The sequence below is a fragment of the Mugil cephalus genome, chromosome 14 (assembly GCF_022458985.1).
Source record: "Mugil cephalus isolate CIBA_MC_2020 chromosome 14, CIBA_Mcephalus_1.1, whole genome shotgun sequence".
NCBI classification, from domain to species: Eukaryota; Metazoa; Chordata; class Actinopteri; order Mugiliformes; family Mugilidae; genus Mugil; species Mugil cephalus.
Window position 1 is genome coordinate 11,518,715 of NC_061783.1, and position 10,858 is coordinate 11,529,572.

At 48.3% G+C, this 10,858-nt stretch overlaps 1 protein-coding gene across 1 annotated transcript in view; it reads right to left on the reverse strand.

Moving 5' to 3' along the window:
- The window catches only part of sdc3 (syndecan 3), a 33,794-nt gene extending 23,595 nt beyond the window's left edge, over positions 1-10,199 (reverse strand). The window contains exon 1 of the mRNA XM_047604556.1: positions 9,656-10,199. Coding sequence (XP_047460512.1) covers positions 9,656-9,709 — 54 coding nt within the window. The 5' untranslated portion in view covers positions 9,710-10,199. The remainder of the gene's footprint in view (positions 1-9,655) is intronic.
- Between the last annotated feature and the right edge of the window lie 659 nt (positions 10,200-10,858).

The window sequence follows — 10,858 nt, forward strand, 5'->3', positions numbered from 1 at the left end:
GCCCCGATGTCTAATCACTCTTCTGTTGCCACACCTTGCTGCTTTGTCCAGTTGCTGTTATTTCCCGGGTGTTAAATTTATGTTCGGCTATAACTGAGCCAAATGCTTTATGTCACAGTTGCAGTAGCGCATTAAACGTCTGTACTGAGAGAGCGTACATTCTGATCGTTGGACTGCAGGTGTCCAGATGTCAAAGCCAAACAAACTGCAGTACCTAAAATGACCACTTGAGGCTGACTTCAAACAGAACCTCAGATATCCAAAACGTTTCTTCATCTTTATATGCAGTCTGTGATTTACCCCTGATGTGGAAAAGACTTCACGATAAAAAAAAACATGTGGCATCACACGTTGAGCTTAGTTTACACTGAGAGAATCACAGTGGACCTAATAGACGCTGAACCACAGTCACTTATATTTCAATCACTGCAATGCAGGAAAGGAGAAAAAAGGGAGGATGGAGTGGTGATATGTGCCCATCCGACCACTGATAGACGCCAGCGAAGAAACGCACCGCAATGTGTAGCTACATCTCTGCACAGCTAAACTGCACCTGCGGCATAGATTCGAAGCAGATGTATGAATTAAGCTTAAAGCCGTCGCAGGGCTCAAAACAAATGACGTGCAGACATGCATTTCCTCTTTTCTCTCTTGTTTATCGTCTTGAGGCCAATCATGCGAATTGAACCTCAGCGAGTTCTGTTGTTTTATAATCAAGAAAACAGCCGAGAGATTAATTGCTTATGGAAAATAATGGTGATCTTAAGTGATATCCCAACTAAATGTGAAAGCAGTTCACAGCCGGTGGGCTCACATTAGCATAAAAAATAAAATAAATATTATTGTCAAAGAGACATCTCTTTTACAGGTCCCCCTGACTCCTCTGTCTCCTCCTCCTCCTGCTGAGTGTAATGTTTCAGTGCTGTGTGACCTGTCAGTCACTCCTGCGTATCTGCCTCAGTCATATCTTGTCCTGTCATTCAGACGCTCCACTCGGCCCAACGAGGGGGAAACAATTATCGCGTCGCGCGCGGCTGAATAAACAATACGCTCACACGCCTCACGTGCACGCTCTCGGTGTCAGTCAGCCTTTCAGACCTGAGTCTCTGGCGGCTAAGATTAGGGCTAATCCACGACTGTTGGAATGAAAGATTAAGAATGAATCACCTGCTGCCGCTAATGTGTGTGTGTGTCTGTGCATGTGTGTGTGGAAGCATTTATAGAAAAAGGGCCCTATGGGGAAAGAAATCTGCCGCAACCACTGAGCAATATTACAGAATCCCAAACCTCACAACCACACACACACACACACACACAGACACACACAGCTCATTAGTTTCAGTAGCTCGTTCAAACGGCTTTGAAAGGGCCCTTTAAAGAGCCGGGGTTCAAAGGTTTACTTCAGAGGGTCCATACACACAAACACGCACACACACAGCAGGTTTCAGTGTCTGTATTTAATTGGATCGATGTTCTTCCCTCATGGCTTGCCGATAATTGAGGGGACGTGAGTAACATGTGGGAAGCCTTTTGTTACCCAGTTCCTGTTTATTAAGACGGGCAGAATAAACGAGCAGCTCCGTGGCGATGGAGGGGGGAGGAGGAGGAGGAGGAAGGATGGTGGGCGTGCAGATGGATGGATGGATGGATGGATGGAGAGGGGAAAAATGTTGCAGCGCTGAGCTCCTGACCTCGTTCACTCCTCTGTCGGGACGCTGGGCTAAATTATTCAAACACACACATACACAGTCACATGGCTTTTCGCACACAGTATTTCTCTCTGAAGCCGCCTCCCTCTGCTCCTTCATTCACCTCCTCTGCCTCCATTTCACATGTAAACACACACACACATGTAAAAACACACACACCTATATAAAATCCCCTCTTTGTGCACCACTCAGGAAGCTCTCTCTTCACTTGGCCGGATCTATAAATACTCCCTTCCTGTGTCCATGCTACAACCCCGTGACCACTTAAGCGCACAAACTGTGCACAACAAGTAGACCCCCATCATTACGTGTTTTGATGAAATCGTGATGAAATATTACAGCCGGAAACCCCCGATCAGTAAAGACCACGACCATACAAGCCTAATTTAATAACATATAGATAAATTAAAGCTTTGATGAAAACATCACAAACGGATATCTGTGGATCAAAACTGACAACATCTCTCAGTTATCAAAGAGGAAGATGAAATAAATGCATAAATCTTTGCTTCATAGTACCTTTTCATTCAAGAGCAGGTCTGACCCTCTCCAGGTTCAGGTGTTTCCCGTCGCCATTCAAATTTCTGTGCATGTAAAATCTGTTGCGTACAGTTTTGACCTTTAGTCGTTCCCACTTTACTCCTTAAAGACGTTCCCCTGAGAAAAACCGTGCTGTTTGGTCTTCACATCACATCCATGCGCTCTACAAGGCGCTGAGTGGTCATAGTGGCTATTTTGAAAGACGGCCTCCCAATGGAACAGCAAACCGTTTCATATCAGAAACAAAGACTCAGCACAAGGATACAGGTTCTTTGACTATATCATAATCAAAACGCACAGTTAATCACACACAGTCTTATTTCACGGATAATTTAATACCTGTTAAAACTCCACAAGTGAATAAAAGAGCATTCGCACAACCCAAAGTGAGTTTTTATCCAACAAAACTGAAAAAATAAATTAGTTTCACTGAGATATAAATCAAAATAATCATCATATTTAAGTGGTTTATTATTAAGCAGTTAAGACGGTAAATGATGGGAGAGCAAAAAGTCCCCCCGCTGTGATAGCCGGTGTCCTAAAAGCCCACTACGAGGACGCCGCATATGTTCTAAATAAATGACAATTAATCGAGTATCAAAACTGTAATTATAGCATATGGCTGCAGCTAATTATTCCTTTCATCACCAATTAATCTGGAGATTATTCTCCTCTATTTCCCGTGATTTGTTCTACAAAGTGTCAGATAACAGCAAAAAAGAACAAAAAAAAAATCACACGAAGGATTATTTAATGTAAACATCATGGGCGAAGATAAATCTCGTACATTTTATTTTTAGAAGCGAGAACCAGATGTTACATGAACAGGGTTTTTATGTCAGCAGATCCACTTACAAAACAGGCTGACGAGGTCCGTGTGATAAAGATTACGGTTTCAGGAGGAGCTACTAAGTGCCACTTGGACAAACTACAAATTCTGAGATGAGGGATGAACATTTATGATTTATTTTTTGTTTCTGGATAATTAATCAACAGAGGGTTTTGCGGGGGGGAGGTTATGTCTGGAGAGTTAAGTGCACTGAAAAGTTTTGCTTGGCTTTAAATGTAAAACTGCTGACAAAAAAAAAAAGACCATTAGGCCAACAGATGGAAAGAGAGATGCGGGGCGTTGGGCGCTGGAGGTCAGATGGAGGCCGTGCCTCACAGAGACGATGCTCAGGGTTTAGTCGGGAGTGTGAAAGCCGACCTTATCACGGCCTTAGCTTGCTCTTATCAGCCTCCTGCCAGGAAGTACGCATTCCAGCACCCCCATTGGACGGCTCTGCCCGACCCCACCCATCCGGCCCTTCGTTAACGCAATTACCCAGGTTGGTACGGAAACACATACAAATACGCACATCGTGACTAATACGACTGAAAAATGGTAATATCGTCTCAGTGTATAGTTAATATGCTGCTAGAAGGCATCTATGATTCAGTCACACACACACACACACACACAAAAAGGTTTGTTAGTGGGAAGGAGGCGCCCTGTTTCTGGGTGTTTTATTTATAGCAAAAGCTGTAACACACAGAGATCCCAGAATGCTTTGTGGTTTTGGGAGACTGCGTACTGCCTTTATGCTCTCTAATTTAGAGTCCTGTAATAGCACAAACACACACAAACACACACACACACACACACACACAAAATGCACACTCTACTGTAAAGGTGAAACAAAACGGCCATCTCTCTGTCTCCATTTTTAAATTCATCGTCGCGGAACAGACGGGCAGGGAAGGAATTAGGAGGGAGGAGAGAGTTAGAAGAAGAATGGATAGAAAAAGGGGGGATGGGGGGAAGAGAAAAAAAAAGGAGAATGAGACAGGAGAGGCTGTGAATGAGAGAAGCAACAAGACGGGATGAAAGAGAGAAAAGGAGGGAGGGAGGGAGGGGAGGTGATGGAGAGGAGAAGAGGGGCGATAAAGCTGTGACAGCGGCAGCCATGCTGGTTGTCATGGCGACGGCCGCGGAGAGCAGGTAGAGCACCGTCCCCCGGGAGCGAGCAGCGCACGCCTCCCTCCCCCACCCTCCCTCTCCGGCTCGAACATCCCTCCGTCTCCATCGCTCTGGCCTCGCTCCGTCCCCGTCATCCAGCCCTCGTTTTTACCCCCCCGTCCTTCCCCACGTCCCAATATCGCCCATCGCCTCTCCTCCTTTTTTTTTTTCTCTTTCCACTCCCAGTCCCCTCAGCATCCCTTCCTTCATCCTCCTCTTTCGATCGCTTTTCTTCCTTGCCATCTAGCTTCCCCATACTGCCATTACCTTAACTCTTTTTCCATCCTTCCCTCTCTCCATTTTACGTCCTTCCTTCTTCCTCATTATCTTGTGGTCCGTACACCTCCCCTTTTTTTTCCATTCCCCTCCCTCCCTCCCTCCCTCCTCTTGTCTCTATATTCATCTAACCCCCACCAAACTCCAGAGAATATGTATGCGAGTATGTCTGCGCAGTGCTGCCCAATTACTGCGAGGGGAGTCTGTGTGTGTTTAGTATCCGCACGAGCTGTGTTTCCAGCCTGTTTTGACCTACCTAAAACACCTCCAGCGTTCTCCGTCTCCCTCTGACTCACTGAATCAACAAAACCACTGCACGCCGCCACCGCCGCCGCCGTTCGCGAGCACCCCAAACGTGTGTGCAAACCGGGAGTAAAATGTTAATGTGCGCCAGCTCCATACATGCAGAGAGCAAGCGTGTCTGCACTTGCGTGCGTTCGCCGATCATGAAAAGAGAAAGTTGGTAGCCCGGATGAATTCGGGCGATGAAGGCATTCTTTCTAATACAAAGGAATTCCACTGGGAAAGTTTAGCACAGAGTGCACAAAGTGGTTGCTTCCTCGCGTTGCCTAAACGGCCGCAAATATAAAAAGAATTACCGGGATACGCATTCAAACGGTGAGAGGTATTCCAGATTTCGGTGTCGTGTCAACAAACGTTCTTTCGTGTTAAGTCGCACCTCCAGAGCAGAGCTGGCTGGGAGAGTCGAGAGACTGGGCGATGCTCCGAAGGCACAGCAATTAAGGCATGTGCTCAGGGGCCTCGTCGCCTCTTTGCAGGGAAGATGAGCTGCGGCGCGTTGAACCATCTGCAGACCAGCCCTGTTAAGAGTACACTAAATTACAATAATCTACCCGTGAAGGCACAAAAGGCCGGATTTATTTCTCGGCGTTCGTCTGGGACGCCTTCACTCATTACCAGGGGCAGTTGAGTGTAGCAAGTTTAGCATTTCAGGCCAAAATGTGGGCTGAATTACCCCTCTGATTACTGGGGGTGGTTGCAGCTAGAACAAAAGAGTGGGAGACTTTACAGTGGCTGTTTTCTATTGTACCCCATAATATTGCGGTAATACAGCTAGAAGTTATTTGTACCCTGATCAGGCATAACATTATGACCACATGCATGTGTCTCCAAAACAGTTCTGAACGAACAGCATGATGTCAGTGGGGGTCTTTGGGTCCTATGGGGTGACAAGGGGGGTATCTGTGGATCGTCCCACAGATAATTGATCAATTTGAGATCTAGCAAATTTGGAGGCCAACACCTTGTGTTGTTCTTGTGTTGGAGTGGTTCCTGAAGTGCTTTTATGTGTATCAGACTGCATCCTGTCATTGCTATGGGGGTGGGGGGAGTCTGGTCTGGTCTGGTCTAGGTGGGTGGTACATGTCTGAGTAACATCCACACACATGCCGGGTCTAAACGTTTCCCATCAGAACATTGGAACATTGCATTGTCAGGAGATGGTCAATGTGATTTATTTCTCCTGTCGGTGGTCATAATATTGCAAGCAAGAAAAAAATAAATAAAAAAAATCTCCTCTTTGGAGCAAATTCTGTATTCACTCCACTGTGGAAATAATTGCCTTACCATAAAAAGTGCTACTTTAAGAACACATCCAAAGAGGGGTCAAATGTGACATCTAATTTATTAGTCTGGAGTTTGACATCTGAGGTTGAAGGTCTCAGAGATTGCTGCTGGCTGTTTTTAGTTCTCACTGCACCAAAATGAACGGCCGCACATTTCATCCTTATTCAAGCTGAAAAAAAAGTTTGTGCACAAGTTAGAAAACCCCAGACCGAGGTGCAGATTCTCAGACCCCATTGTCCTCCTAGCTCAGAGGGAGGACATGTTGCAAGAAAAGGTGTTATGAATGCAGGTTTCTCCGTCGCCGGCACGCCGCTATCGCTTTAATGGGAAATTCCTCTCCGTCTAAGCTCCATCAAACACCAGAACTCCCTCCGCGAGAAAAAGAAAAACTAATTTCAGTCAAATGTGGCACATCTGCTGAGCCGCTTCATCCCATGTGATAAGAAATTGCCTTCAGATATGGACACGCAGTGTGTGTACACATCAAAACGTAAACAGCCGTGGGGTGGAGGCAGGGCGGGGGGTGAGAGGTGGGAGATATTTTTCCCAACTGAAGGCTGCCGTTATTCTGTGGGAATCAGACGGCGGGGCACTGAATGCAGCGCCCGGATATGAACTGTGATCCTTTTCATTTCCCCTTGCCCACTGGAAGGTGACCCACATGCAAACATCCCATCCTTTCACACACACACCTGAAATACCTCTTCCACCCCTGCAGAGTTTTCTACCTGTGTGTGTGTGTGTGTGTGTGTGTGTGTGTGTGTGTGTGAGGGGACTTTGTCCTCCAGAAGAGTGAGAAGGACCCACTTCCTGTGTCAAATTGCCTCTCACATTCCACACTCTCCCTCAACCCGCCTCGCTCTGGCTATTTTTTCCTCCTTCTTGATCCTTCTCTCTTTCTTCGTCTCTCTATGGGGGGCTTTGTCCGCTATCGGAGGCACAAAACACTGATTCATTCCACGACTTAAACATGATCCTCGAGAACACAGCGCTTTTCCGCCACACGCACCATAACACACACTTCTCGGGGAGGGAGGGGGGAGCGAGAGGGCTGGTGAGAACAAGATTTTGGCAGTGGACGCTCACTATTTTTGAGCCCACACACAGACAGATGGACAGTCAGGGCTCTCTTGAAGGCAAACGGATGCACACGCACGCACAAGCGCACGCAAACTGGCTATCCGCGGCACACAGCAGATGTCTGTGGGAAAATCAGTCTCCTGTGTAAAATATAGTCACCCGGATATGATGTCACTTTGATGAACTTTGATAACAGGAAATGCTCGGAGACACAATACAAGGGATCATTCAGACAACACACGCACACAGAGAGAGAGAGAGAGAGAGTCAGCTGCTTTCAAGACAACAGGCATCTGAGGAAAGATCTTGTCAGCATGTGACCACGGGTCATGTGTGTCTGTGTCTGTTCAAGGCCTGGATGTCTTTGAGGTGAGTAATTATTAGACCACTGATGTCTGTCCGTGTGTGTGTGCGTTTCCTCTGAACGTGCAGCACCTGCAGCTATGCGTGCCAGCACTTATATTTAAGTGTATATATATATGTGTGTGTGTGTGTCGCACCTGTCTCACGTGAAGACAGATCAGGTCAGCAGGAGACCGAGGATCTTTGGCACAGATCGTGAGCGGCTGACCTAGTGGTAATCAGCGTCGGTGTGTGTGTGTGTGTGTGTGTCGAGTGCTGAAATCCCCTGACGAATCCAGCGCCGATTCACAGCGAAATGAAACTCCCAACGTGTTGACAATACAAATATTGCATCCAAGCGCAGAAATGAAGGCGAGGCCGCAGGCGTTCCACTGGCCCGCCCACAGCCCCAGGCATCAAGGTGACAAAGAGACCTTCAGGTTCACAGGAGGTCAAAAGCTTTTGATCTCCTGCAAATGTGTTGGTGAATACGATATATAAATACGTGTAAACGTGAGGCTGTGCTCGATGAGACGACCACAAATTTAAATCACATGCGTTGACTTGATGCACGTGATTTGAACGTTGGTGAACGAGTGTGATGAGATCTTTCTGTGGCATTTCAGTAAGGCGCTGGTTGCTCTGTTGCCAGTTTATGCAAATGCATTTTTGATCTAACAGTCCTGTGCTAAATCTCATCTTGGTGAAGGTTATAGCATTCAGCATTTGTGTAGAATAACTGACAGAGCTGCGGATTCGACTGTGTTTCGTTTTGGAGGTCGTGGTTCGTGCCACCGTTGCAGTTGAACTCTTGCTCCTATTTATTTTGACAAGCAGGGATACAAACAATGACAGTTTAATAATTAATTAAAAACCAGTTCAACGGCATCACCGACCACGTGATCCAAAAATGATAATACAGGTGAATGGCCACCCTTGTGGTTTTGTTTCAACATGAACTGAACATTGTAACAGTCACGAAGGAGGATTTAGTGCAGGTTGGCTACATTAGAGTGCATGTGATTTCCCTAGTGTAACTAATGAACTGCCAATTCAGTTGTGAATGAAATGAATGAAAGTCAAAAAAAATACAGGAGACGAAGGGACGTATAGCCTATTCTTGTGCTTTATACGTTCAGAAGTAGATTTGCATTTTGATCGTTTTAGCTTCTCGCTTCCTTTTCTGTCAATGATTCAGCGAGCTTCCTCCCTCCTCCTCCACCCGCTCATGGGATAAATCTGGATTCATTGGTAACGGAAGGTGTGGGCGTGCTGGGGGGGGTGGACATCGGCGTGGACGGATCCGGAGAGGGGGTGTGTGTCGAGAAAGGTGGGGAGGGAGGATGGGGGGGGACTCGCGCATTTCTCACCAGCTTCCCGAGTCCTCGCGATTCCGGATGACATCATTCCATCCCATCTTTCCCTCGCGCACCGCATCGCCCGTTAACTTCCACCGTTACCCCACCCACCTTCACCACACACCCGCAAACACACATACACACACACCTCCGGTTATAACGGGAAGACCCCCCGCCCCCCCCTCACCCCAAGGTTGGATTCTGGAGGTGAGGTTATCTCGAGATTAAAGCAGCGTGCGCCTCACACAGGTTGGACATCCACTCATACGCAAAAACGCGCATAGTCTCACACAGACCGTCCTGCAGCGCGACTACCCGGCAATAAAGTCGTTAGAGCCGCAGTATGACTGGAGCCCCCCAAATTAACGGCAGGATGTGAGCTGGTGACACAGACACCACATAACGAGGCACCGCACGAAGACCCGTAATCAAGCCCAATTAGAGATAACCCGTTAATTACTGACACACACACACTCACGCACCTCCTGACGAGAGGGGACGGAGGCCACAATAAACCCCGACACTGAGACACAAAGGCTGGTGTGTGTGTGTGTGTGTGTGCGTAAAAAGCGGGGGGGTGGGGTGCACAGAAGTCGTCGGCCCCCCCTTAACAGGAGTCGCGGACGGCTAACAAGGGATGATATGTAGGTCGAGTGCAGGGTTTCCTACCGATCACCGACCGTCACTGTCTCATTAATGTTGCACACACACACACACACGCACGCAAGAAGAGCTCCCCGGTTAACAAAGGATCTGAGGCTTACCGTGGTGGCGTGAGCAAGCACCGCCGTGAGCGCTAGGAGCCAAGGCAGCTTCATGGTCTGGGTGCGCGGGCACAGCCTCACGGTGCCGCCGCCGCCGCTGCTGCTGCTGCTGCCGCTGCCTTCAGGGGGTTCGGGATGGGGGGAGGGAGTGAGGAAAGGGGGGACACAGGAGCTGGTACCGCTGCCGCCTGCTTGCTCTCGGTGTCTGGGTAGTCTGTCCAACTTCAGAGCGCGACCATCCGTCCTGCTAGTTTTTAATCCAAGGCTTTACGCGCTGCTTCTCGCCAGTAAAGCTAAGCGGCCTCTTCTCCCTCTTCTCTGTCTGTTTCTCAGAGTTTTTTTTTATGCGCGAAACCTGATAATTTACTACCGGGAGACGCCAGACCTCGTCTCTCTATTTCTCTCTCTCAACACACACGGGCTCTCTCTATCCCCTCTCTCTCTCTCTCTCCATGTGAACACACGCTCAGACTCTCTCTCTCTGTGTCTCTCCTCCCCCCTCTCCGTTGAGGGCAGGATGTTCCGTATGGCGACGCTGCCTTGCCTGGGAGTTTGGCAGGAGGAGGAGGAGGTGGTGGTGTGCGTGTGATATGTGTGTGTGTGTGTTTAAAGAGATAGATTGGGGGATCTCCGCGAGCAAGGGCGAGGATGCCCCCTGCAGCTCACTGAGGCAGCCGCAGCCTCTAAACACACACACAAACACGTTCACGCACGCACGACGCAAAGCGTTCATGGCCGCTCACAGGTAGCGTGCCCCAGTATATTATATGCAGCCAATGGTCGTGCCCTTTGTTCGGCGCCCAGGTGGCCCCGTTTGGCCGAGTGCCCTCACTACACACCCAGCTCTGCCGCCGCGCTTCTTTTCTTTAGACGCACAAAGAACATAATACGTCTGTGTACACAGAGTCATTACCTCATGTCATTTTCGCCCCTTCACCTGTGTTGCTACGCTCTAATTGGCTGCGCGTCGCCACGGTGAGATCACACCTCGCGCCTGCGCAAAAGTCATTAATAGTAGCCACTCGCTGATACTCGCTCTGCTTGTGTCGCGTAGCAACCGCGCAGTTTATGCCCAAACAACTCGGGCGTAATATAAAAGTCGGCTTACAATATAGTCTGTAATTTTAAATGGTGACTTAGATGCACGGCGTCACGTATTTGCTATAGATACAGACTCAGGTTCAGACTGAGCTTGCTCGGGTT